This window comes from Engraulis encrasicolus, chromosome 23 (assembly GCF_034702125.1).
Source record: "Engraulis encrasicolus isolate BLACKSEA-1 chromosome 23, IST_EnEncr_1.0, whole genome shotgun sequence".
NCBI lineage: Eukaryota > Metazoa > Chordata > Actinopteri > Clupeiformes > Engraulidae > Engraulis > Engraulis encrasicolus.
The window spans coordinates 14427541-14455040 of record NC_085879.1 but is presented as its reverse complement, the minus strand read 5'-3'; the positions used below and the strand labels follow the sequence as shown (position 1 = coordinate 14455040).

At 43.1% G+C, this 27500-nt stretch overlaps 2 protein-coding genes across 2 annotated transcripts in view; both read right to left on the bottom strand.

Moving 5' to 3' along the window:
• The window catches only part of zgc:152774 (uncharacterized protein LOC553526 homolog), a 30469-nt gene extending 19170 nt beyond the window's left edge, over positions 1-11299 (bottom strand). Inside the window, exons 1-9 of the mRNA XM_063189802.1 lie at positions 11193-11299; positions 11021-11093; positions 10001-10133; positions 7854-8074; positions 5419-5566; positions 3959-4121; positions 2528-2656; positions 1996-2115; positions 910-1013 (exon numbers count right to left, since the gene is read on the bottom strand). Coding sequence (XP_063045872.1) covers positions 910-1013; positions 1996-2115; positions 2528-2656; positions 3959-4121; positions 5419-5566; positions 7854-8074; positions 10001-10133; positions 11021-11093; positions 11193-11231 — 1130 coding nt within the window. The 5' untranslated portion in view covers positions 11232-11299. The remainder of the gene's footprint in view (positions 1-909; positions 1014-1995; positions 2116-2527; positions 2657-3958; positions 4122-5418; positions 5567-7853; positions 8075-10000; positions 10134-11020; positions 11094-11192) is intronic.
• A 2265-nt stretch (positions 11300-13564) lies between these two features.
• pmt (phosphoethanolamine methyltransferase) lies at positions 13565-26812 on the bottom strand. The gene is made up of 12 exons (XM_063189592.1): positions 26647-26812; positions 25830-26004; positions 22521-22676; positions 21981-22117; positions 20860-21005; positions 17784-17981; positions 16491-16580; positions 16250-16339; positions 16023-16145; positions 15307-15438; positions 14490-14606; positions 13565-14166 (listed from the first exon to the last, which is right to left on the bottom strand). The coding sequence occupies exons 1-12, from the start codon at positions 26654-26656 to the stop codon at positions 14056-14058; spliced, it is 1485 nt and encodes a 494-aa protein (XP_063045662.1). The 5' UTR covers positions 26657-26812; the 3' UTR covers positions 13565-14055.
• Between the last annotated feature and the right edge of the window lie 688 nt (positions 26813-27500).

The window sequence follows — 27500 nt, the reverse complement described above, 5'->3', positions numbered from 1 at the left end:
TATTTACATTTATATTTATAAAACTACAATACAGTGAATTTAGTGCATCCTCGTGTTTTTCGAGCATTTATTGAGCTGCTGATCATAAGTTATAAAATCTCTGAAAGAATCAGAGATGCAGTACGATCCATTCAAACTCAATAATTCATTATTTCTGACAACTCTCAGAGCTGAGGAACCCCATTCAGCTGAAGGTCAATGGAGCTTTCTGCAACACTGTACCGTATGTACAACAGCTTACGATTGTCTGAAATTAGACAGCTATTTCAGCCATCAACCTCCTGTGGCTTTGCAATGTTTGACTCGGCAAGCTCTATCAAAGAGTAGATATTGCAAAACAATAAGTTTGATTAACCAGTCTGAATAAAGTTTGGACAAACCACTATACACTTGTTAGCGCAATACTACAGTGTTTTGTTTTCTACTTCCAGTTTTGTTTTCTACTTCAAGTTCCAATAGCACCTATACACCTTCGACACACTTTAGATTTGAAGGGGGATTCCAATTTGTATCTGCGGTCTACCTGAGCGAAAACCACTCAACATTTTCGTGCAGTGTGCATTGAGTGGTTAGGTTAGTGTAAACAAAGAGGTCAGGTCAGGATGACCAATACACCCACACTCACAACCATAAGTGGTGGCCATAAGTGCTGATGCACCTGCCCCTTTGCCCTACTGGACGAAAAAAGCCCCTTTTGAACGTTCCTTTTTTGGATTTTTTTCACAATGTACTGTGGTCCATGTTGACATGATCGTCTACAGTACAAAAGCATGTGACAATTCCCCGATATTATACTACCCTATAGACTTTATATCCTAGTAAGACAGCTGGAAGATCCAGATGCCCCCTGCACCCACTTCGAGTACCTGCCCCCCAAATGTCTGCGCACGCCACAGCTCCTAGTCCCACCTGTACTCTTTGGTGTACTCAAAGTCCTGCTTGTTGTGGGCTGGCTTCAAGAAGTTGCACTCGATCACTCCAATGACTCCGACCCCTGACCGCTGCCCTGAGGACTGACAGATAAGGACGGTAAACACACCGTGTGGAGCTACCACAACACAAGCCTGGTCTTAACATTAGTACAAAGTCATTTAATTTGTCCAGTGGGTCTGGACCGGCCGAAATGAGAAACTTTTACTGGACCTACTTTTATTAGCCCCTTGCCATTTGAAATGCATGTTTTATTTCATGCAATTGTTACCATTTAATCATGACATTGAAAAAAAGAATTACTTGAGGGAGGGCTGACCTCCTCTGATGTTTGAAATGTGCTTTCCATTCTCTCTTGTTGTTAGGAATGCAAGACTATAGGCCAGATGTAGCGTGTGGAAGGAAGAATCTTTGACAGGAGCTTACGTATGACAAGACCAGGCTACTACAACACCTGATGAGATTTGTTGATGAGGGTTGTTATGGATGAATTACCATCACAAGAAGAAATACATAAATGTCTCGACAATGACAGTGACTTTGACCTCTTGACTGATTTATAAATTGATAATTTTCATTCATAATTTTCATATTATTGATTTCTTTTTCACAGACAACACAGTGAGTCAATGGAAAACAGGGGTGTCAAAAAATGAGTGTCGCTAGGGTGGATGGTGATGTATTTTACTGGTGATTCACACAAAATAAATGCAAACGACACTGTTGTGTAAATATCTATGGTTCAGAGGACACCGTAAATGCAAAATAATAATAAAACAAGGAACGGGAAGTGAGGTACCAATATTCTGTTTTACAGGTGACGCACACAAACATGCAAATATAACTGGCATGTAAATACTGTTAATGTTTTCCAAGCAGAAAACAGATGCTAGCAGTCTTTTTCAGAACAACAGGCCTGTCTTTGTCACTCTTTGAATTAACTTTAATATATTATATAATATAACAACACATACTGTAATATAATATAACATAATATAATATAATATAATATAATATAATAAATTACTTTTCCTATATAATGTAAACTGTTTTGATGGCACTTACTTTAATTTGGCAGCCAACCTTCTCGTAGGACTTGATGAGTCGGTTCTTGTGGTACATCATGATGCCAAAGTGGTCCTTGTTCTTCAGGTTAAATCCAAAGGTGATCCTCACCCGTTCATTCTGGTGGCGTTGGATCAGGAGAACAACACAGATGGCACAGGACACAAGCTAACAGTCGCTTTTAGAAGAAGAAGAAGAAGAAGAAGAAGAAGAAGAAGAAGAAGAAGAAGAAGAAGAAGAAGAAGAAGAAGAAGAAGAAGAAGAAGCAGAAGAAGAAGCAGAAGAAGAAGAAGAAGAAACTTGAACAGAGTATTAGTGGACATCCTAGGCTCAGAAAGTTCAGGAAGTGATTTTGAGTAGCATCCTTCGGATAGTAAAAAAGGAGCTAATTAATGAAATGTACTGTAATGTGTTGAGAGAAAATGTATAAGAAATACATGGCAGAATATTTACATGGCCAATCCAGTGTGTCCACTACCAGTATTGTAACAGAGGTGCAGAGGTTTCACCCTGTGCACTTATGGGAGGATACAATGAAGTGAGGCTTGTACACATCGTTCTCAATCATGGCCAGGTTCTTGGCCACCAGTTTAGTGTGAACTTTCCTTTGTCGGAGGATGATCTGAATTCTTGGCTTCAGGTACAGAATGCTCAGGTATGCCTGGAAGAAGGGAAAGAGATAGAGCATGGGGACTGTAAGGTTCTTCTGAAGTTTAAAAAGAACAGCCTCGCGAGCCATCCTACGTACTTCCGCCAAAGGATTGGCTCCACTACTGTAGTCTGGCCATGCTTCTCTGTGGAGTGCCTGGAGCAGTAGAATTTTGATCGCAACGCCCCTCCAGAAAACAGCCAATAATCGAATACGCCCTCCACCTGGGGGCGAAAGGGGGAGGACGCTCGTGACAATGACGTACACATCTGCGCCAGACCCATTGGTCTGCGCTATGTTGTTGTTGAGTAACTGCCAGCGATTGGGTGAGAGGTGTCCAATAATTTCAAACCATAACTGAGTGCAAACTTCCTGCTTCCTACAATCGCTTCAGAACAAACAAATGGCAGACCATAAATACGAAATGAAATGGTAGTATTATGGAATGGTCAGGACCAGGCTAAAAAAAAACAGCTTCTGTCAACTTTTTACTATTTTCAGCTTTCGCTAATGCAGACTTTCTGATTTGCATTCAGCTCTCGCGTGTTTTCTTGCTTTCCGCCTCACCATTTTGTAATTACGCACCAAGCAAGACACCACCTGCACCTGTTGTTCACTGGCTCTGTGACGTGACACTAACATCAAACCATGTTGATGTTCTAAACTTAATGTTGTTGGTCTCTGTGACATTACATTCTTGAAACATGAATCATAGGATGGAAAAGAGCAATGCAAACCGACTTAACACCTCTTGGCACCTGACCTTGACCTTGAAGTAACTTTCATCCCTCAAGTAACCTTGGAGTAACCTTCAAGTGTCTGCTTGACCTTGGAGGCTACAATGAAAACTAGACAGGTGAGTTCAGGCGAGGTTCTATTTGTCAGTACAGAGACGTCTTTGTTGAAGATGTGGGGGGTTGTTTTGAGTTATGAGTTATGTTATCAGTGAGTGCAGCTGACAGTTTTGCCATGCTTAATCAGGCTGCTTAAACATGCATGACCTCACATGGCTCACACCTGAACAAACACACACTGTCTCGTTTAAGTCAAGCATGGTTAAAATAAAAGAAAATATGAATACACACACAATGCCAGATTCAAAACAATTGAAGATATGTCAATATGGTATTCCTACAAAAATAACATGACTGTGCAGACGTTCACACACAGACAAAAACATGCATGTATTCACATGTGCGCGCACACACACACACACACACACACACACACACACACACACACACACACACACACACACACACACACACACACACACACTACATTATACACCACTACCACCAGCACGCCACCTACCCTGAGAGAGTAGTCCATCTCTGGTATGATCTGGTCAGGACGTCGGGGTCCAGAGTAGCCCTTTTGTTTCCCCTTCTTCTCCAGTACCTCACTCTGGATCTCCGGGAGCCTGATGTCAATGTCATTGGTGTCAAAGTCAAACTCAGGCTTCCCATCTTGGTTCCTGTGGTTGGTTTAACCAAGAAAACAGAAACAGGGCTAGTTTAGATGTGGGCAAGCTAAGCCAGTTTAAACATGTGGATATGCAATACAAACAAATAAACCCTCACGGAAAGAAGAGGGGATGTCTGCGCTTCAGCCTTGGTGGTGCTCACCGTTGAGGACAGCAGTATAAAGACAAGCTGGGCTACTTCACCTGCCTCTGAGAAAGGCGCAGGTGCGCCAAAACGTCAGTCATTTTGTGCACCATAATAATAAAAAACCTCTAAAAAAGTTGCTGAGTGCTCCAGTCATCCCTGGGTCTAGTCACTGTCAAGTAGCCCAGCTTGTCTTTTCCTCACGGAAAGAAATTTCGCTGGTTGAAGATACAAATGGCTGTGCAAATATTTTGCCGAACGTCAAGTGTGCTTCACTAATGGTCAAGACTGATTAGAATGTGGGAGCAAGATTAAGTTCAGATTCAGATAATACTCTAGTAGGTCAAAACACACTTGACAAACACACAAACAGCAAACCGCACACACGCACACGCACACGCACACGCACACGCACACACACACACACACACACAGAATTGATAGAGCGCCTGCATTGAATGCATAAGCATATGTAGTAGATTGACCGTGTTAGGTTTTGATGCTTGTGACTCTACGGCCATCCACCGTAACGGTAGGGACACATACACGCGAATTTGCGAACTTTGCCATTCATTCCTATGAGAGAGGCGAAGGCAAGCGATGGCAAGCGAAAGCAAGCAAACAGGAGCGAAGCGAAGCGAAATTATTAAAGAAAGTTTAATGTTATGCAAATGAGGAGCGAATTCGCCTGCCGCGGCCCAATCAAATCAACAACATAACCAACATGATCTCCAAAACTTCTGTGCTCCTGGACACGGATGTTAAGGACACAAAATCCGTGTCCAGGAGCACGGATTTTGCCAAAATTCCGTGCTCCTGGACACAGAATTATTTTCCGTGATGGACACACAGAAGTGCTCTTTCTATACTCCCACAGCTCTATGTTTCCACAGTCTTGTGTTTTCTCAGGATTTTTCCAATTTCCTGGACACAAATTTCGTGTCCTTAACATCCGTGTCCAGGAGCACCGAATTTTTGGAGATCAGGCTGACATAACCGTTCCATTCTATTTGATTCGCCGCGACGACCTGATAGCGGTTGGATTTCGCCTCTCTTCGCTTCGCTCGCTTGCCTCGCCTCCTATGTGTCCCTACCGTAACGGACAAGAATCTACGGCCATCCACCGTAACGCACATGAATCTACGGCCATCCACCGTAACGCACCTCCTGATGTTCCAGATGAGTATCTTGGTGCCCTTCTTGCCGGGTATGGAGTCCAGCTGCTTGTGGAGCTCCTCCTCGCTGCTGAAGAGGGAGTGGGTCAGGATGGCCCTCAGGCTGGCCTCCGAGTCCTCCGTCACCACTAGTGCCTGTGGAGCTCAACGGTTAAGGAACATACGTACATATACACCAGGTGTGGGCAACCTCTTTCATCCAAGGTGCAACTTACATTTTTTTATAAAGTCCTACTATAAACACAAACCAGGATTTCCCCCAACAGTATATTGAAGATGCCCGCCCCCTTTCAACAGACCCCACCTATAGGTCCCCTGAAGATATATTGCAAATGTGATTGCTAAGATGTATGTACAAGACATGTCTGATTTCATGTGAAACTGCATGACATTAAAATGAGGTATATCGGGGGTCAGGAAAGTCTACATCTTGCACAAAAACCAAGCAAGCAAAGCAGCCTCTCCATGGACATGGACGCAGATACTGTACACACGCTGTCTAGTGTTTCTCACTTGTTTGCTCAATGCAAATAAATAGGGACACACACACACACACACAGTCTCTGTCTGTGTGTCATGCACATGCACGCACATGTAAATCCCCAATCCACAGCCAAAGTCTCACACACACACACACACACACACACACACACACACACACACACACACACACACACACACACACACACACACACACACACACACACACACACACACACAGAGTCTCTGTCTTTCATGCACATGTTGCACACACACATGTAAATCTCCACCCCACAGCCAAAGCCACACACACACGCACCCATGCACGCACACACACACAGAGACACACACACACGCACGCATGCACGCACACACATACACAGAACACAGAGTATTCAGGTGTTTCCTTGAGTCTGTGAGCTGACAGGAACTATGTGGTTTTAATCGTGACAGGATTCTGCCGGTCAGACCCCTGACCCGGTCTCTCTCTCTCTCTCAACTTCCTCTTTTCCTCTCTGTTTCTACCGTGCTCCTCACTGCTCTTTCCTCTCTCTCTCTTTTCACGAACACATGCAAGCGCATGTAGACACACACACAAACACACACACACACACACACACACACACACACACACACACACACACACACACATACACACACACTCCTCCTCAACCCCTGTCGTAGGCACAAACACACACACACCTCAACCCCTGTCGTAGGCACAAACACACACACACACACACACACACACACACACACACACACACACAAGAGAAAGTCCCTCAGGTCTTTCTTCGTGAGACACCTTTGTCAACAACAGAAAGACACACACACACACACACACACACACACACACACACACACACACACACACACACACACACACACACAGTAACAAAACTAAGCACAAAGAAATGCACATAGGGAAAGTAATAGTTCCACAGAACAAATGTAAACATGCAAATCAAAGGACAGACATGCGCACACACACAGACATACAAGCGCATTCTCTCTCTCTCTCTCTCACACACACACACACACACACACACACACACACACACACACACACACACACACACACACACACACACCTCTAAAGGCACAAACGCTATCACATACATTACTATAAGCAGAAAGAACACTCATAAAGCGCAGACCTCTGCCATTCCATCTCAGATCAGCACCAACATTTACAGTAGCCTACTGTCATCAACTTGGGCCATCAAGCATGCCAACAGAACTCACTGGCCACATTTCAGGGCAATATGAATTGGTGAGATTTTTTGAGGACCAACCAACTAAGAAAAAAATCCTATCCAACAACAACAGCGGCCACAACAACAACAACAAATGACATACACACACATCAGGAAAGATAACATGTACAGTATGTATAAGGATATTGGCCTGCTGGTTGATTAATTGACACACAGAGACACAGATACACAGACACAGAGACACACAGATACACAGACACAGACAAACACACTCACACCCACACCCACACCCACACTCACACCCACACACAGACACGCAGACACAGACACTGTTACCCGAGAAGGCCAACGTTTGAATCCGGACTGTACAACTTCCTTTTGCTACAATGACAATAGTCTGCTGAAATGAGCGATTGGCACGATGACACACACACACACACAAACAAATCAGACCACATGTGCTGCATTAGCTGTTTGAATTGTGCCATTGGGACAACGTCAATCATACACACACACTCTCTCTCACAATCAGGGCTCTAAATTAACACCTGCCAACCGGCCAGATGCTGGTGAAAATTCAGTTTGGCTGGAAGAAAAGACAAACTTACTAGCCACTTTGACCCATTAGTAAGTGTATGTTTGGCTACTAAGATCAATATCTAATAGCAAGTTCGGCTAGTGATATAAAAAAAGTTAATTTAGAGCCCTGCTCACAATAGAAGGATATTGGTCTGCTGGTTGAACGGTGCGATGGGCACGATGACGGCCTGGGCCTTGATGGCCTGCAGGAAGCTCTGGGACAGCATGCCCACGCTCTGGCAGCCGCCGTTCTTGGTGAAGATCAGGGCGTCGCGGCCCAGGCGCATGGAGCCCGACTTGAAGCCGTTGCCATACACGCCTATGGCCTGGTGGCCACCCTTGCCAGAGCCCTTCTCGGTGAAGCCGAAACTGTGGATGGGGAAGAGGAGGGAGCCCAGTAAATATACCAGTGTTAATATAACTTGTAGCCCCTTAATGCACGCCATCTGAGGCCCGCTGTAATAGCCATTGAAAGGTTAATTACCATAGTTCTACTGTACTATGACATACAGTAACACAGGGCCTTCAGTAATGCGCATTCGCACTCCTGCCCAAGCAACCCATACACCCATTTGATTGTTTATCAGACCATCTAATTTGTATGATATTCTGTCGTCACTAGGTAGCCCGGCCTCCAATCCGCTCCTCGTGATTTGATTGGCTGTGTCGACTTTCGACTTTCAGCTTCGCAAAACAACCACAAATTTCTAGACTGCCACAGGAAGCAAATTCAATTTCTGGGCTATAATTTTCCCATCCATGATAAATATGTGGAAATTGATGGTGGAGGAAAATATTCATGAAAACAATAACATTTGTGAATGGGCATCATAAATTCTGTAAGTAAACTACTAAACACATCAAATACTCTAGCTTTAAACACGCACCATCAAGCTATTGGAAATACACAAATGAATTGGTTCCCCATCTCGTTAGAATTTGAGATGCTCCGGATAGCGTGACATACAATGCATCATGATCACCGTAGATATGTAGAATTGAATAGAATGCCTTTGGTTTAGGCAATTCACATACAGTGCATTACAAAAATATACATTCGAAGGACACACGTACGTCTGCCCTACAAAGCAAAAAGGCAGTAACTGCATTGCTGTTTAAAATGACTAACTATAACTTTAATGCCATATATATCAAAGTCTACAGATAAATAAAATGATTGATTTGGAAAAAGGGTGGTAATATAAAGTAACAAAACTGTCACATATCAGTAATATCCCAAAAACCACTTATACTGGATTGCAGCATCATTTTAAAGTCAACTGACTCAGTTTTGAGCTCTGCGCAGTTACTGCCTTTTTGCTTTGTAGGGCAGACGTATTGTTACAAAAACGGTAATGACCAAGTCTTCATCTTATCTAAGCCTCCCTGCAATGTCATAGCAATGTTATTATGGTATGATGTAATTGAGTGAATTGGCCTGTTGATGGGCCCATCTGAAGTAAGAGGCTTCTTCACCACTTAGAGAGTCTATTTAACATCTTCAACAGTGTATTTGGTCCCAGTAGGGCTGGACTGATAGTATGGCATACAGACCATTTTCCCAGAGGGCCGACAGTCCTCAGGGGCCGATGCTGCTGTTTTTTGTTTGTTTGTTTGTTTTTCAACTTAGAGATTTCAATTTAGATAGGACGGTTCATTGGTCCACCTTTAATAGACAGTGGACTGAGCTAATAATAATATAGAACAAGTCTGACAGGCGGACAAAAGATGCGTCCGTCTGTGCACTGCCGCCTTGTGGACACAGGAGGGAATGACAATTAAGAGAATGTGTTTCAGACGGACTGACAGACCGACAGACTGACCGATGGACGGACATACTCTCTTATAGAGATGCTAGGACGCATCTAAAAACAGGGGCTGCTCTACACCAAGAAAATTCTGTTTTGTCACCCCAGTCCAACCAGTGTTGAATTAACACTGTGCATGATCACTAATAATATGATGGCAATGCTATCACATTGCTATCACATTACGTCTGTGCATGCAGGGACAAGGTTTCATAGTGTCACATGCTTCATTCATACCGTTTCATACTGCTTGCTCATTTACTTTGGAATGCAGGAGGATGGGGTGTGTTACATAGTATCTCTGCAAACCCTTTACGCCCACACACACGTGTGCACGTGTGCATGCACATGCTCGCGCACACACACACACTCTGATAGACTAATGGAAATACAAGACACAAACTGATGTTCACTTTAGTGAAGTTTTAGTGCTGTTTTGTCTTTTTTGAACAACTGTAACAATCCCTGTAAACTGAAATGGACTTGCCTGAGCATCTTGTGCAGTTTGCTTGGTGTCATCCCACTGCCATTGTCAGTGAAAGTCAAACACTGCTGCTCATTCACTTCGACAACATCTATCCAAATCTTTTTGGCACACACACCTGGATCTGATGCATTGTCTGTATGAGAAGCAAAAAAGAGAGAAATATCAATTGATCAGATAGATCTTGGAAGGACTTACAATATACAGTATATGTGCTTTCAGCTTACCAGTAGCCTATGTATTATAGCCTAATAGGTTAATTATACATTGGATAACTTACTGTTGTAACTGTTGTAACACACACACACACACACACACACACACACACGCACGCACGCACGCGCCGCACGCACGCACACACTGTACGCGCCACCCCAAACTTCTGCACCAAAGCCGACCGTGAACCCAGTCGTGTTTTTGATTGGTGGAAAAAAACGGGCAGCATTGTAGGATACTTCATGCTACATACTGCGCTGTTTATAACATTGTAATGGTCAAACAATGTTTATTATGATAGTTCTAATAAAACATAGGTTTTTATTATTATTTCCGGGGGGTAATAGGCTATGAAGAGTTAACTTAGGCTATTGTATACTTTCATGAACCTGACCGAGTTGGTAGTGTAGACTTAGGCTATAGTTAATTGCATACGGGATGCTGAAAGGCGAATCCAAATAACTCATTGGCATATATAGGCCTACTGTCAATTGATATAATAGCCTATTAATATGCCATTAATTTAGGTAGATTGGGTCATGTTGGTGGAAAAGCTCCGCGCGCTTCAGTGTCCGCAGATCAAGGCATTGATGACAGTGATCATTCCAAAGACAAACCACCAAAAAACAGGTGGATCTTGAGAAGAATGAAGACCAGCCACATAGTTATGTCTGAAGAACAGCACACGGAAGTAGAAAAGTGACAAAACGAAACCATTTTCATTTGTGCGCTGAAAGACGTGCTGTTACAAGTATAGTCTCCAGACTCGACGCAAAGTTCAAAGGACGTGTTATGGTCTGAACTTACCTATCAACTCTGCAATTGCGCTGAAGGGCCATGTGTGGCTTGTTGAGTTGCTATTCAGGTAAGATGGGCTCATCTGAAAGTACACATAACAATAGGTCGTGCAATAACCACATTCTACTATTTACAATTAGGACACAATGTTTAAAATAGGCTATATGCCAGTAATACTTACAGAACTGAGACGAATCCCATGTTCGCTCAACCTCGCCATTTTGTATTATGCACGCAGAGCAGTGCAAACACACGTCACCTTCAGTTTGTATTTGTTGAACAGTGCATGTCAAGGAGCCGTGCGACACCGTGAGTTGCTTCCTACTCTCACCATTAACAAGTAGCCGAGTTCGTAGGCTACAAGCTGCACGCATAGACGTTCCCCCGCCGTCGATTAGTGCGTTTAATTTGGGTACATTTTTGGGTAAATTTTGTCTGTTGCCATTGTGTCAGACATAACCAATTATGGATGTGTTTTGAGTTATGTATTTGTGTGAACAAAATGTTTACTTTAATTAAAGTAGTGCGTTGCATAAAAAAAAAAGTTCTAGCCAATGTCATCGTAACAACAGGTGCATGGGATGTAGGCCTATAGGCCTATCATTGTATTATATCGGTAATTCTTAAAGTAGGCTAAGTGTAATGGCCAGTTACGCTGATTTTGTATGAGTGTTATCAGAAGGCGACCAGCCCTCGTTGCCTCCACAAATGGGGACGGGAAAGCAATTTATGACAAGTACTGTTGGCAAAAATGAAAGGAGGACAATATTCAATATAGTTGGTTAACGCTTACAATTGTGGTGACCGTGACTATGGTGTCTTGCTGCCATCTTTTTCTATTATCCCCAATGCAAGTATACCTCTTTCCAGGACGGGACTGGGATAATAAACCAGGCAGGCATTTTCAGCCAAGACCAGCCAGGCATTGAGAGAGACAATGAAGCTTGCAACAACATTTTAGTCATATATTACGGGCTATTCGGCCACAACAGCCAAGATGAACATTTACATCTGATTCTGAGAGCCAGAGACATTGTAGCGAAGCAGAGACTCTGTCTCAGAGACACTGTAGCGACATGAGCAGTGATACCTGTGAGGGGAGGGCCAGGGCCAAATCATCACCAGTTCACCGGGCAAATGCCCTGGCTGTGTGCCTTATGGCCAATCCAGCCTGGCCTCCTTCTGTTTTTCCCTTATCACCAGGGCTGCACGGGGGGAGAAATAGGACCCGGGCACTTTTGGCTTAAAGGGGCCCCTCATAATTAGCAGCGCAGAACTGACTCAACGGTGGGCCCTGCACCCTTTTTTCTCACATTTCTGAAAATAGCGGCCCACAAGGGTGCAGGGCCCACCTGGAAATGCCTGTTATGCCAGATGGCCAGTTCAGCCCTGCTTATCACTAAACATGACTCTCCGTCCAGGTGGCTCAGTTTTGCCCAAATCCTGCACTACTGCAGCAGGGCCAGCTGGTGCACAGTGTTTAGGGCAAGTGAACCACTCAATGTCTCAGAACAGTCCAGCCATTTAGTACAGGATATGATAGATAGGGGAGACAGATGGGTGGCAATATCCGAAGATGTTACATTTCCAAAGGAAACATCAGGTCATTCTCTAGTATGTAAGAAGCGTGTATTAGTTAATAACAAAAAACGTGCCCACAGGGACAGTCTGGATTTACATGATTTGTCTACGATGACCTTCACCATGAATGAATTAATGAATGAATTAATTAATGATTGAAAGAATGATGGAATACATACCTAGGCCTATACAGATACATTCATACATAGATGGTGGGAAGACATACTGTATCATTCATTGTAATGTTTGAATGTCTGTGGAGCACATGGGTTCAAGAACACCTGCTCTCATTACTTGCTCTCATTTATCAGCACCCATCAGTTCCAAACATGCCATTCTCCCATGGTCAAGTGTTGTCAGCAGACACACACACACACACACACACACACACACACACACACACACACACACACACACACACACACACACACACACACACACACACACACATACAACTTTGCACATCTGCTGGGTTTTAGAAACAGGTTGGACATCCCGTCTTCCCAGTCCTTTGGAGAAATCTTAATGAACTTTATGCCGTAGATGAACCAGCCCAGTGGCAAGAAATATCATTGCCCGGAAAGTAGACCCATACTTTTCATGTTGTAGCCTGTCTTTCCCAGCCAAAGTCTGCAAATTGTCTGATATTCTCTGAATTGTGGAGGATTATCTGAATCTTGGAGACAGCAAGTCAAATGGTATTTTCTGAGGCATCAGACGGCAAAGACAATAGAGATACTTTATGTATCCTGAAGAGAACATAAGGCACAGTTCCTCCCTGAGAATGGCATTTTGAGTCTGGAATCTATTCAAGTTCTATAGTAGCCTACCTTTTGATCAAAGTCTGTGTCATTAAGACAACTTGAAAGGGATGTTGATTCAATGTTAATCATAACTTTAAGACATATGTGGAAAACAACATTTTTGTTTTGTCTGGTGAGCATGTTGTAAAATATAACACAATCCAGGTGATAAGTTCAAAAGTGTACATTTTAATAAAATCATCACATCACAGTCATTTGGTCAAATCAAAAGAAAGCTAATTGGCCTTTGCAGTGCAATCACAGACTGTAAAAACAAAAGCATTGGTCTACTTTCATTAAGCCAGTGAGCCTCAAGCAAAACAAAAGGATTCATGATCCCTGTAGAGTCAAAAAGGCACTCTCACTTACACATGCAAACACACACACACACACACACACACACACACACACACACACACACACACACACACACACACACACACACACACACACACACACACACACACACACACACACACACACACACTTTCTCTCACTCAGTTACAGACGGAAAGATACACATACATCTGCACATATGCAGACACACCGTACAACTGATTCACTTCTCTTATCTTTCTCCCCTGCTCACTTTTTTATTTTCTTCACCATATTCACTCTCACTATCATCCATTCATTCTTTCAGGAAAGTGGATGTGTCTGTCACTTCTTAGTGGCATAGAACAGTCCCCAACGCTGGTTGCCCATCTCACAGCGCTGGAGCTTTTCTGTCCAGCCGTTAACGATGGCGTCATAGTCTTCTTGAGAGAATTCCTGTAGGAATGGACACGCACAAACACACACACACACACACACACACACACACACACACACACACACACACACACACACACACACACACACACACAGAAGCAGCAGCAACAACAGTGGTTGTTAGGATTGACAAGACTGTGTAAGTCCCCATTTCATCTCACACTTTCTCATATCACATTGAGGAAATGGCAATAATAAAAAGCAATAATAAAAATAATCTCATATTTTAGGTGGACTACATCAACGATCCTGTGTGGTAGCCAGGTAAATGTTGTATGCAATGTGCTTGCGTGCTATTGGCTGTTGAGGTTCCACCCCCTTACCTGTATAAACTCCTCCCTGATGGCGTCAGCCTTCTCCAGCTCGCTCTTGATGACCTGAATAAACTGTTGCGTGCGGTCCTCGGCGCGCACACTGGTGAAGCCTGCCTCCTCCAGGAACTAAGGGAGAAGTGCAGGGAGATCACACAGGTCACCACAGAAGCGAAATTTCACATTCAGCTTAACGCATGCGTGCACACACACACACACACACACACACACGCACGCATGCACGCATGCACGCATGCACACACAGAGGTGCACATGTTAAAACTGATCAAACCAGTCATATGCCTACAAGGCCAAAATGCACACTAGATCAGGAGTTCCCAAACTTAACCATGACATGGGCGACTACATACCAGTAGATGCCAGTCAAGGCCCCCCTCACATGGGTCATGCTACACTATGATAGTCTGTCCTACCAACTTGCTGCGGACCCCAGGGGTCCCTGGACCCCACTTTGACAACCACTGCACTAGATCCATCCTGATTGCAAAGTGAAATGTTGATCTTATGTTTAACGTACTGGGAAAGCCTGCCCCCTCTAGGAACTATGTGGTAGGTGCAGGTGAATCACGCAGAAGCATGCAGAAAAAAAATACAGGTATGCATGCACACACACACACATACAGATAAAGGAGAAATCACACACACACACACACACACACACACACACACACACACACACACACACACACAGACACACACACACACACACACAAAGGTGATTAAAAATTCACTGGACATGAACACATTTGCACCACTGACACACAGAACGTTGGTGTGAAATTGTCGTGGAAAATAATGCCTCTCCCACCTGTCCGTATCTCTGTGGTGTGTAGAGGATGTAGCCTCTCTGCTTGACGTAGTCCTCAAACTGGGGACTCCAGGGCTTCTCTCCACAGCAGTAGTCACTGATCAGCACTTTCCCCCCAGGCTTCAGCCATGACTGCAGGGATACCACAATGAAAGAGAGAGAGAGAGAGAGAGAGAGAGAGAGAGAGAGAGAGAGAGAGAGAGAGAGATGGTTATCACACTGCAATGATGTGGCACATTCCTTTTATCAACTTAGTCCCTAATGCCTTAACATTCAAACTGATTAACACACACATTCACAACCCCAGCTGTGGATGCCATGCAAGACATGCAGTATGAGGCTGAGTATTTCACTCAAGGACAGTTCAACCTGCTTTAACCACGAAGAGATGTCACATTATATACATAATATATGATGTACCGTATACGTACTATATGTACTAATCCAGCAACCCAGTGTTTACAGGTGGACTACCCTGGTTACTGAGTGTAATTGGCTAACTGATTGATTGGTAGATTAATTCATTCTTTTTTCATTAATTCTTTTTTGCATTCATTCATTCATTCATTCATTCATTCATTCATTCATTCATTCATTCATTCATTCATTCATTCATTCATTCATTCATTCGTTTTATCCTCGACAGTCCAGCTGCAATTTAATAGGCCTATAGCTTATCCTAAACTACTAATGTAACATGATGCAACCATACTTACATAGAAGTGCTTGAAGAGTTCCAATTTGTCACTGATGTGCAAAATGGTGTCTCGGCTGTAGACCACATCAAACGTGCCCTCAGGGAAAACACGCTTTGTGGCGTCGGCCACCTCAAACTGCACCTGTCAAAACAGCAGTAACAATGACAACAAGTTGTTACTATGCAACCTCTGATTAATTTGACATTCGTGGGATGCTTGTGAAAGTGACTTGATGACACACATACCTGTGGTAATTGCTCCTTGGCTGCTCTCTCGCAAGCAATCTCCACCATGTTGGCTGACAGATCCATTCCCAACACCTCCACACCAAAGTTCTAGTCAACACCAAACAGAGGACTCAGTTTTTAACTTCTTAATGCCATACTGTACTACAAAGGATAACTGGCAGTTACAAAATGCACAATGACAAGGGACAGTGAAAATTACAAAATAGACAATCTTATTGATGTTGTTATTGTGTCCTACCTTTGCCATATAGAAATCTCCTCCTCCTATGCCGCAGCCGACATCAACAACTTTTTGTCCAGGTTTGAGGTTCAACAGGTCAACAAACTCCTGTTGGTTTTTCACAAAATGTAATAAAATATGAGTAGTGTAATATCATTGTAAAACAGTCACCTGACTCCTGTCATGAATATTGAATAAGTGAAACTAGTGCTTTGAGTTGTTTTTATTACATGTTTTCAAAATACTGTATCAAATATTGCCAATGTGTAGCTACCAGTGGATGCACCTCTGGTTTCATTTGTGCTGCTAAGACTATAAAGAGAACTGTAACATTACAAAGTCCCATCAGTTTCCTCTATCCCTCATTTTGACAGATATGTTGCTGACAAATATAAACAGTAAATATTTTGTTTACAATCACAAAGTGTTTATAGAGCTTTTTAGTGCACAGTTATTTTGAAGTGTTATCATTTAAACTAGTAACCATCTTCCTCTTCTTGGTCATCTTAATTCACATGATATCAGCTGAGAGTAAAGACACTACAAGAAGAGTTTAACTTGTGTGGTTGACGGACTGTGAGATGAATGGAACAACAAAGCATTCCAAAGAAGATGCTATGAATCGATTTCCAGGCCGACTGCCAAGCACAGGTGAAGAACCTTCATCGTGATGAAATTTTGCTTTATTTGCTCATGACAGGGAAGCTTCTTCAGAGCAACTACACTACATGACATTTTATATTTCATTACGTTTATTTGCAGCAACTTCTTCACTTTGGACGTTTTTGGACTCTCTAAACATACGGTCAGTCCAGAAGAAGAATGTCTGTGCTTCAGCCTCTGTGGTACTCATAGTTGAGAACAGTAGAACCAAGACAAATTGGGCTACTTCTAAGGGCCCAGGCTGACCAAAGAAACTATACCCAAGGATGGCCAAAACACTCAAGTTTTTCATTTTATTTTGGTTCACAATGTGACCTAGGTTTCAACGCTTGTGCGCTTTCTCAACTCTGAGGAAGACGCAGGTGCATCCAAACGTCAAAACTTCTAAAAAAAATATCATAAGTGCTTCGCTCATCCCTGGGTGTGGTCGCTGAGAAGTATCCCAGTTTGTCTTGATACCATCAGTCATCTTCCCTGCCGTACTCACATTCCCCACTCTCCTCCAGTCTCACCTTTGTGGAGCTGGTCCCTCTTAGATCTTCACAAGAAGTTACTCCATCTAACATGGAGTATGCCTCCATCTAGTATGGACTCCATAGGTAGATTCTACCTGATGCCTCCCCAGTCCCCACACCCCCACAGTCTCACCTTTGTGGTGCTGGGTCCCCCCGTGCTGACGTAGCCGGCCCCAAACATCTTCTCGTATCTGAGGATGCCGCGCCGCGTGTACTGCTGGTTGTCCAGGAACTCCTGGAAGGTGGCGAAGCCGCCCTGGTGCTGCTGCTCTGCGTCGGCCCGCTCAGCCTTCTCCAGCAGCCAGCACACCTGGTTCTTGTTGTTCTTCATCTGGAATGACAGATAATCATGTCAAGGGGCTTTTTGGCCTTTATTATTACAGGACAGTGTGAGAGTAGACAGGAAACAATTGGGAGAGAGAGACGGGGCAGGGCCAGGAAATGACCCCGGCCGGATTCCAACCGGGGTCCCTGTGCAATGTGTGCCCAAATGTGGGGGGTTTAGCACGCTGTGCCACAGCGCCCCCCCCCGACAGATAATCATGTCACCGTCAAAGTTTGGTGATGCTGGCTGTGCTGACACGGTTTGAGACGGTGCAGGTGACTTATCCAATCAGTTTCCCTTCAACAGGATTGTCTGGTTATCTGCACTGAGATCAGCATAAGCTCCACTCAGAGCCCACCCATACAGAGACCAAACTTTCACACTGTTTGAGTGCATACAGTATATGGCTATATGTGAGGGGGCGAGCGGTCCCCCGAGATGGAATTTGGCAACCGTGGAGAAGTGGTGTGAAGAAGGCAAGGTGGCAGTCAGATATCTCAAAGGATTTTTGGAATTTTATTAAAAATTGCGCAGCTAACATAAATGCTAGAGCATCAAAATGGCAAAAGAACCAAAATTATATGAATGTTCAAATATGAGCTATGAGCTATAGTCTCTGTTTAACATAGCCTAGCAACATCACCAGTGAATGGCTGAACACTTACTTCAACATGCAGCAAGTGAGAACAGTTTAAATAGGGCTATGCATTAACTCTAAGTTGAGCCAATGAGAGCTAGTTGCCAGCTCATTGGTCAATACTACACCTCCACCAATCCTGTCCTGACACATACTATTTACAGAAAGTTACAAAAAAACACATTCAAAATAAAGCATAGAAAATACAAATAAAGTAAACCACCACCAACATATTATCAAAATACAATGCCCAAAATGTACATATATCAAAATAACAAACACAACCCGAAACCCCGTTCTGAGTCACGTTATGATTGCGACCAGTGCCAGGTGAAAACACTGGCTACTTCAGCGCCAGTGCTTTCGCATGGGGAGAGTGGAGTTGACACTTGCAGAATGGTTAATGAAAGTTTCATGTTTGTGCTAGAGTTTTGCAGGAGAACTATGGCGTGTTGGAATAATGAGACATGGCTAGTAGTAGGTACCAAACTAGATGCCAGATACTAGATGCTAGGTGTTCTGGAGGAACTGGAGGAACTGTAGTAACGGACAAGAATATGTGCAATGTTTCAAATCAACCGTGGATCACCGCGTGACTCAGATATATAGGCTATTCTTATCAACTTACTAAAGAATTGCACAGAGGATTGACATTGCATGGCTCTTGTTGTCCCCATTTGGAAGAGCGAAACATTATGTCATTACATTACCTTCACTAATACTACATTTAACAGACACTTTTATCCAAGGCGACTGAGGATAAAGGGGCATAAACAGCAACATAATTGTGTTGTTCCACTCTCATTTCCAGCAGGCTCGCTCAGACAGCAGGTGCGTAAACAAAAGAGGAGCAAAGAGGTGGGAGAGGAGAGCTTCCCACACACACTCCAAAACTATACTAGACAAATATTGTGAAACAAGAGGAATATATTAATCCACAGAAGTTATGAAGGACACGATCTGACTCACCACGGAGAAACGCTGCTTTTCCCATCTGGCAATGGATTTTTTTTTTCACTCTTGTTTACATTCAAGTCTAACAGTTATGCAATGTGAAGCCCTTTTCCAACTATCCCCTTTTAACTTTCTCCAGGGCAGTACAGACAGACAGATGGGAATGACTAAAATAGCATTCTGGTTGGACAGGGTTTTGTAAAATTCCTTCAGAATAGAGATATTCAGATTTCAGTGCCACCAGAACGATATTTCATATTTCAGATCAGAATAATATCACACACCTGTTGTATGTAATCAAATGATAGTAAGAAGACATTTTGTAATAACATTATCAAGATATCAAATTACAGTCCAGACAAATGTCCATTACATTCAAAGGAAACTGCTCCTACCTTTTGGCTACAATGAGGTCAGAACCGGAAGTATTCTACATGGACTTTATCGCAAACAATACAGTACAGTAGAGCAGGCCACACCACATACAAAAGCACTGCGCACATTTGAAACTACAAAATAGTACGTCTAAACAGAAAATTCCTCTCCATGACCCTCATGGCTTCAGTTCCGCCCCTGATGCAACCAATCGGTTGAGATGTTCCACTGATGCACCTCCTTCAAGCTGTAACTGGCTAACTGGACGCTGTTGATTTTTGAAGAGTTCATCACCAGCCCACTTTTTTTGTGAATGAATGACGTCATTCAGTAGCAGGACATAGAGTAATTGTTCTATCATACTCAACCAAACTCTTTTAGACAAGGTTTGAACCGTTTGTGTTGTAGAGTTGACTGATGATGGTAATCAGAGTAAAACGTTGCACTAATACTCCAAAGCAGGACAACATTATGGAAGTTTTCTGTCACACACACACACACACACACACACACACACACACACACACACACACACACACACACACACACACACACACACACACACACACACACACACACACACACACACACACACAGGCCTGTCGACAAGGGGGGACAAACAGGTCTGTTGTTCTAGGCCCAGAGAGAGGAGGGCCCCAGAATTTGGTCCCCACTACATTGAGTGAGTGTATTATATGCCCTTTCGAATTATATACGTAGTCCTGGGGCTGGATAAAGCTGTCAGCAGCCCTGCGGGCACACACACACACACACACACACACACACATACACATACACACACACACACACACACACACACACACACACACACACACACACACACACACACACACACACACACACACACACACACACACACACACACACAAAGCTCCGTTCTTTTTTTGTATACTCTACCTTGATGTAGGTCTGCACTGTTTTCGTCAGGACAATGTCGAAGCCATAGGCCTTTTTGTCATCCTTCAACTGTGCTGATGTCATCAGGTGATTGTAGTGCGCCGGTGTGCGGTAGTGCGTGGGGTTGAAATCTCTTTTGCAGTCCCCTGAGGCGGAGAGAGAGAGAGAGCCCATTGTCACACAACGTCTAGAGACATCTACAATGTCACTAAGCTGACTTTGAGGAGTGGGCCATTGTCTTTGAAGTGTTAATTACAATGTATACCAGACTTGACAGGTCTGCCACCAATTAAGCTATTGTTCAATGTTTCATGCACAGATTTTGTAATTAATTATACCCTGGCTTTTTTCCTGCAAATGGGCAGGTTCTCCAGAGGGACTCCAGTGCAATGTGTCACAGTTCAATGACACTGTCACAGGCAGCATGGGCAGGAGGACCAAGCTACTAAAACAACATAGGGGTCAGGTTATTGTCATGCAAAAATTGTATGGTGTCCCTTGAAAAATTGGGAAGTCAAAATGGGGTCCCTGTCCGAAAAAGGTTTGGAAAAACTGTACTAAAATATAAGAATCACAGTCATGGTCATTTAATGACATAAACGTACACACATACAATACATACACATGTGCATCTACAGTACATATCTCTGGTCACATGCCGTATGAGTGGTCCCAGAACACTAAAATGATAAAGTCAGCAGAAAGAGTAGAAGTCCACACACTGTGGCTCCGCTTTGAAGGTTTATTCAAGTCATACGACGTTTCAACCCAGCAGAGTCTTCATCAGGCATATGACTTCTACTCTTTCTACTGACAGATAGGCCTTCGTCCTGCACCTGGCCTTAGCGCGGTGGAATGTGCATACTTTGACCAAAGAATTGTCTAGTAGAGAAAGACACTCCAAACTCCGCCCACCCAATGCAAAGGAGTGTGCATAAGTTCGGTCTCCTAAGGAGGCGTTGTTCCTAATTTCTTCCTCTCTGTGGTGTTTGGTGGCGGCTTGCACAAGATGTGCGCAACCATAAGACTCCAAAGGTCTCCTAACCGAAGGTCTCCTAAAGTATCTAACTCCACTAGACAGCTCTTTGTTTTGACTCTTCTGGAGCATCTGATAAAGTCACCTGATTGGTGGAAGCAGGACTCCCTGAAGAAGAGGTGTCCTCCAGGCCGCAGCCAACTCAGCATCTTCTCCACCAGGCCAGACAGCTCCTCGTCACTCAGGTACATCATCAACCAGTTGGAGAAAATCAGGTCGAAACTGAGGAGCAAAGAGCATGAACTGAATTAATCTGTGTTGTCTGTTGTGTGTATTGTATTGTGTGTTGTTGTGTTGATAGCGGACAACACTTCACTCTAGAAAATGAAACAATGTGGACGAGTGCAATTGAATATGCTGAGTAATGTACAATAGAATAAAAACATAATGAATGACACAAATAAATATTACATTATTACAAGTACCCTACAGTGGCCTATATGCTAAATCATACTTAAAGTGATCAAAGCTGACCAGTCATGTACACGTGTAATATAATACATGCGTTTGTATCTGACTATTCTATTTCTCTTTAGTATTATCTATTTTTTTCATATTGGTATTTTTTATGCCTATAATATTACTACTATGTACTTGTACCTACAAGCGCATGTCACCCTCATACCTTTTTGGGGGAAAGTTTAGCTTTGTGACGTCGGCCTGGAGAAAGTCAGCGTTGCCGAGGTGCTGATTGGTTTCCCTGTTTTTTTCCACAAACTTCTCCATGAAGTCAACGGCGGTCACGTGATGGGCCTTGCCAATCAGATGACACGTGTATCTCCTGCCAAAAGGTTAAAGGGGTCAAAGGTCAAGCCAAGGGTAAATGTCCCTTCAAAGGGGTCACGCTGCTGCTGTCATTAGGTTAAAAAATGAAACATTCTTCACATATTTTTGGATGCTGTTTTGGATGCAGTTTGTTTAAAAAAAAAAAAGATGCATATGATCCAACAAAACAAACATACTGTATGTACAAAAACATAGGCACACATGAATGAAACATGAATGAGCAATACCTTCTATGAATGTAAAAATGCAGTAAATATATCTTTCTATCTATATTTCTATCAATCTAACTTAATTTGAATGTCAAACCGTTAGTGATGACAGAACTATATTATTATTAGCCTCAGTACTACCTCATATGGTATTATGTGTAATTGTGATTCTTGTAAATACAGGTCGTGCAAAACAAAAACACAATGCTCTGACAATAAAACCAATGTGTCACCACACCCTGTAATAAACTTAACCTATCACTCTGTGTTGTTCCTCATGTCAACAAACACAGTCAATCATTTATACGGTAAGAGAGCTTTCAAGGAAAGTGGGAGGGAACATCAGAAACCTCAGGAGTGCATGACTCACTGTCTCATTGGCTGATTGGGGGATCACAAGCTTCAAACAGGATGTGACACCTGATGGATATCTCTAGAATACATACTGTAGGCAAAGAGGGTGGAGTAATAAAGAGGCTTCGAAACCCGCCCACCCAATGCAAAAGTGTGTGCTCAAGTTGGTCTCCTAAGGGGGCGTTGTCCCCTCCTTCTTCTTCTATTTTTGAGGTGTTTGCACGAGAAGTGCGCTACCACCATCTACAGCGCTAAGGGGACTCCATTTATTCTCAACCTCAGGACTCCGAAGGTCTCCTAACCGAAGGTCTGCTAAAGGGGTGTTCACCCGACAGAAAGTGGATACCAGAAATGAACTAGAATGACTTATCTCTGTCTAGAGTATCTCTGTTGTAGGTGTCTAATGTATTACAGCTTAATCACAGCATAATAAATGAATTGGAATTAACTCAGATAATTGCTGTTAATGCAGTCAGGGAGTGCATGACTGTAGGCTGTAGTATTTTGACTTTGTTAAATCAATCCATGTAACATGTCCACCTATGATGACAGCATGTAATGTGGTGTTTGTATGTAACAGTATGTTCCTGTAAGTGCATGTCAAGACGATAAAGCTGCAAGCTAATTTTGAAATACGATGGACATATCCACTTTGCTGATTCAGTAGAAATTCCAATGATAATATGTAGTATGTATATATACTTAGAATTTGATGGTGAATGGGCAGCATGCATTCTGGAAATAAACTACCAGAAATACTACACAGGGCACCCGTGACACATAAAGTGACCGAAGAAGATGACCAGTCATGTAAACAGATCCTACTACACAGTAAATGCGGCGGTGTTAATTCAGATTCAGATTCAGATTCAGATTACTTTATTAGTCCCATGAAGGGCAATTCAGTTTGCGGTCCCAGTCTCCATCAGTCAATGAATAGATAGTATAAATAAAAAGAGTAGAAAATGAAATACAAAACCTAAAGGAAACAAAAAACAATAAATAATAAATAGGAAACAAAAACATACACATTTTAACACATACATTCAAACACCCTGTCCTGTCAGTGATGAGCAGCCCTCAGTAAATTAAATGGTCAGTAATGAACTCTATCCCTACAACCTTGTTTAATAATCTAATGGTTGTAGGGATGAACGATCCAGAGTAACGCTTTGTTTTTGTCCTGACAGAATAATAGCGCCTCCCAGAGGGCATTAATGAAAATTCACCACTTAAAACATGGTCAGGTTGACTAGTGATACTTTTAGCCTTTTGGACTGCCTGTTTGTTAAACAGAGCACTCAGACTATTTAGCTGTGTTCCAATAATCTTTGATGACGTGTTAACAATACTGCTGAGACTGTTCTTGTCTTTGACTGAAAGGCTATTGAACCAGCATAAAAAAGAGAAAGTTAAGAGACTCTCAATAAAAGACTGATAAAAGTTACGTAAAATGGTTTTAGAGACACTGAAGGAGTTAAGCTTCCTCAGCAAATGAATTCTCTGTTGTCCCTTTTTGACAATTGTCTCAGTGTTTATATGGAACTTGAGCTCACTGTCAAATATTGTACCTAAGTACTTATAGGAGTCAACGATTTCCACGTCTCCCCCATGTATGACACTTGCTATTGGTTCTGCCTTTGCCTTCCTAAAATCAATTATGAGCTCTTTTGTCTTGGCTACATTTAAATCTAAAAAATTATCGTCGCACCACTTCACAAATGAGGTCAATGCTAGCCCATGACTGGAGTGTGGGCCTTGAAATAAAGATAGCAGTGCAGTGTCATCTGAAAACTTGACTAAGTGACTTCCTTGTTGGGAAGTCCTGCAGCTGTCGGTGTACAAAATAAAAAGTAAAGGAGAGAGAACACAGCCTTGCGGCGAGCCCGTATTTGAGGAAATGGGTTGTGATAGTTGACCATTTACAAATACTCGCTGTATTCTATCTGTTAAAAAATTTAAAAGTAGCAGCAATAGTTGATTAGATAGCTGGAAATCATTTGCTAATCTCTCAATCAGGATATGTGGCTGCATTTTGTTAAAAGCAGAAGAAAAATCTGCGAATAAAAGCCTAACATGGGACCCAGGCTTCTCCAAGTGTTTATATGCTGTATCTAAAATAAAGAGTTTCGCATCGTCCACACTTCTACCAGTTTGATAAGCAAACTGTAATGGATCCAGTTTACCAGTGACCAAGGACATCACTTCAGCTTTAAGAATTTTTTCAAAGATTTTCATCACCAAGGATGTAAGGGCAACTGGTCTAAAATCTTTCAATTCCTTGGGTTTACTTAATTTAGCTAGTGGGATTATGGTGGAGCTCTTCCATATATGGGGAATATGGCCCTCTTTTGCACACATATTGAAGATGCAGGTGAAAACTCCACTTAGTTGGTCTGCACAGAAGCGTAATGTGCGCCCACTAACAGCATCGGGACCAGCAGCCTTCCTAATATTGACCTATTAATTCAACACTTAAAGAGTTCATTTAAGTCCAAATGATGTCAAATCAACTCTCTAAGTGTTAAATGAACACTGCAGAATTTACTGTGTATAATGCATGCATGCATGTGAATGGGACTGACCCAATGCCGGCCCCCAGCTCCAGGACGTCCTTGTCCGCGATGCTGGGCAGGAGGGAGAGGATCTCGGGCAGCTCGTGCTCCGTCAGCTCCTGGGCGTTGGAGTCCAGCATCATCTCCTCCACCGTGGCCTCCTGGGAATGCTTCTTCCAGAACTCGGTCATGCTGTCACGCACAGCTGCCAGGTCATGAAGAAGAACACAAGAGATATTTGCTGAGGAATGTGCGTGTGTGTGTGTGTGTGTGTGTGTGTGTGTGTGTGTGTGTGTGTGTGTGTGTGTGTGTGTGTGTGTGTGTGTGTGTGAGAGAGAGGAGAGAGAGAGAGAGAGAGAGAGAGAGAGAGAGAGAGAGAGAGAGAGAGAGAGAGAGAGAGAGAGAGAGAGAGAGAGAGAGAGAGAGAATGTTACTTCATATGTTTTCTCTCTTCTCCGTTTATACTGTCTTTATTGATAATTGCTATAAAATCACACAAGTCTTACTGTAAGACCCTCTCAGGGACCATTAACACCTCTGTGGACCAGAACACTTTTTCTCCAACTTTTGATTTCACAACAAACTTCAAGGCGTGAGTTTATAATGACCACCATCCATGGCTGTTGCTTTGGTATCCAACTTATTGCAAACTAACTCTCTCTCTCTCTTTCTCTCTCTGATATTGATAGCGCCATAAAGCATTGCAGTAATGATAGGTGTACCAAATGTCCTCTAGTGTGTGATTCTAATGCTGCGGCGCCTCTAGCGTCTATCCACAGCAAACTACCCTTACTCCACCTAAATTTATGAAATGATGACATGTCTCATCAACATCAGCATAGCTTACCTGCTTCCATCTTGAAGATGAATTACACAGACGTATTTATACGTAGAAAAAAGACTGCAGACGCGAAACTAATACAAATCAATGTCAGTTATGAAGAAAACTTTTTTTGATACTGCTCCTTCTAGTTCTATTCGTCGGTTCACCTCTCATCACTAACACGTCACTGCATCTTATGCTGCACGAGCCATATTAATGAAGCAGGTGGGCTACACTGAAAAGGATGGGCACGAGACGGCCTTTAAATAATGTATAGCAGTGAGCTGAAAGTCCATAGGGGCGGCATGTAAGGCTACCGTAACCTAAACTGACCATTCCAATGCGCCAATAGCGAGGGGTGTGGGGAGCGAGCATGATGAAGCACGAGCCGTCACTGTAGATACGGGAACGTTTGGTGACATGTAGGGCTACGTCGCGCGAGTCAGGGGATTCCCCACGTTTTTCTTACCTGCTGGTTGACTTTGCTTTTCGAATTCAACTTGTACAAGGAGTGTGGATCTGTGGTCCTGTCTTCTCAGTCGATCTGCCAGGGCAGCAAATCAGTAGCCTAACCAACACGATTTCTCCGTTGATGATGTAACACGAAACATGCGGATGCCAAGGCTTGCCTGCCGAACAGAACGCAATGTCAGTCAGACTTTTGCAGGATACAAATAGCTCATTTGACCATAAAGATGTTTGATATTGGCTATGCTGTGCACCTCAAATGTGCTGACGCGTTAAAAGCCTATTGTAGCATGCTTCGTGCGTATTACGCAATATTGCCTCATGCGGCAGAACAGGAGGAAAGCCAACCTGATGGTTTCAGGTTCCGCTAGTTTGGCAGCTACATAGTAAGGTGAAATCAGCACAAAAAT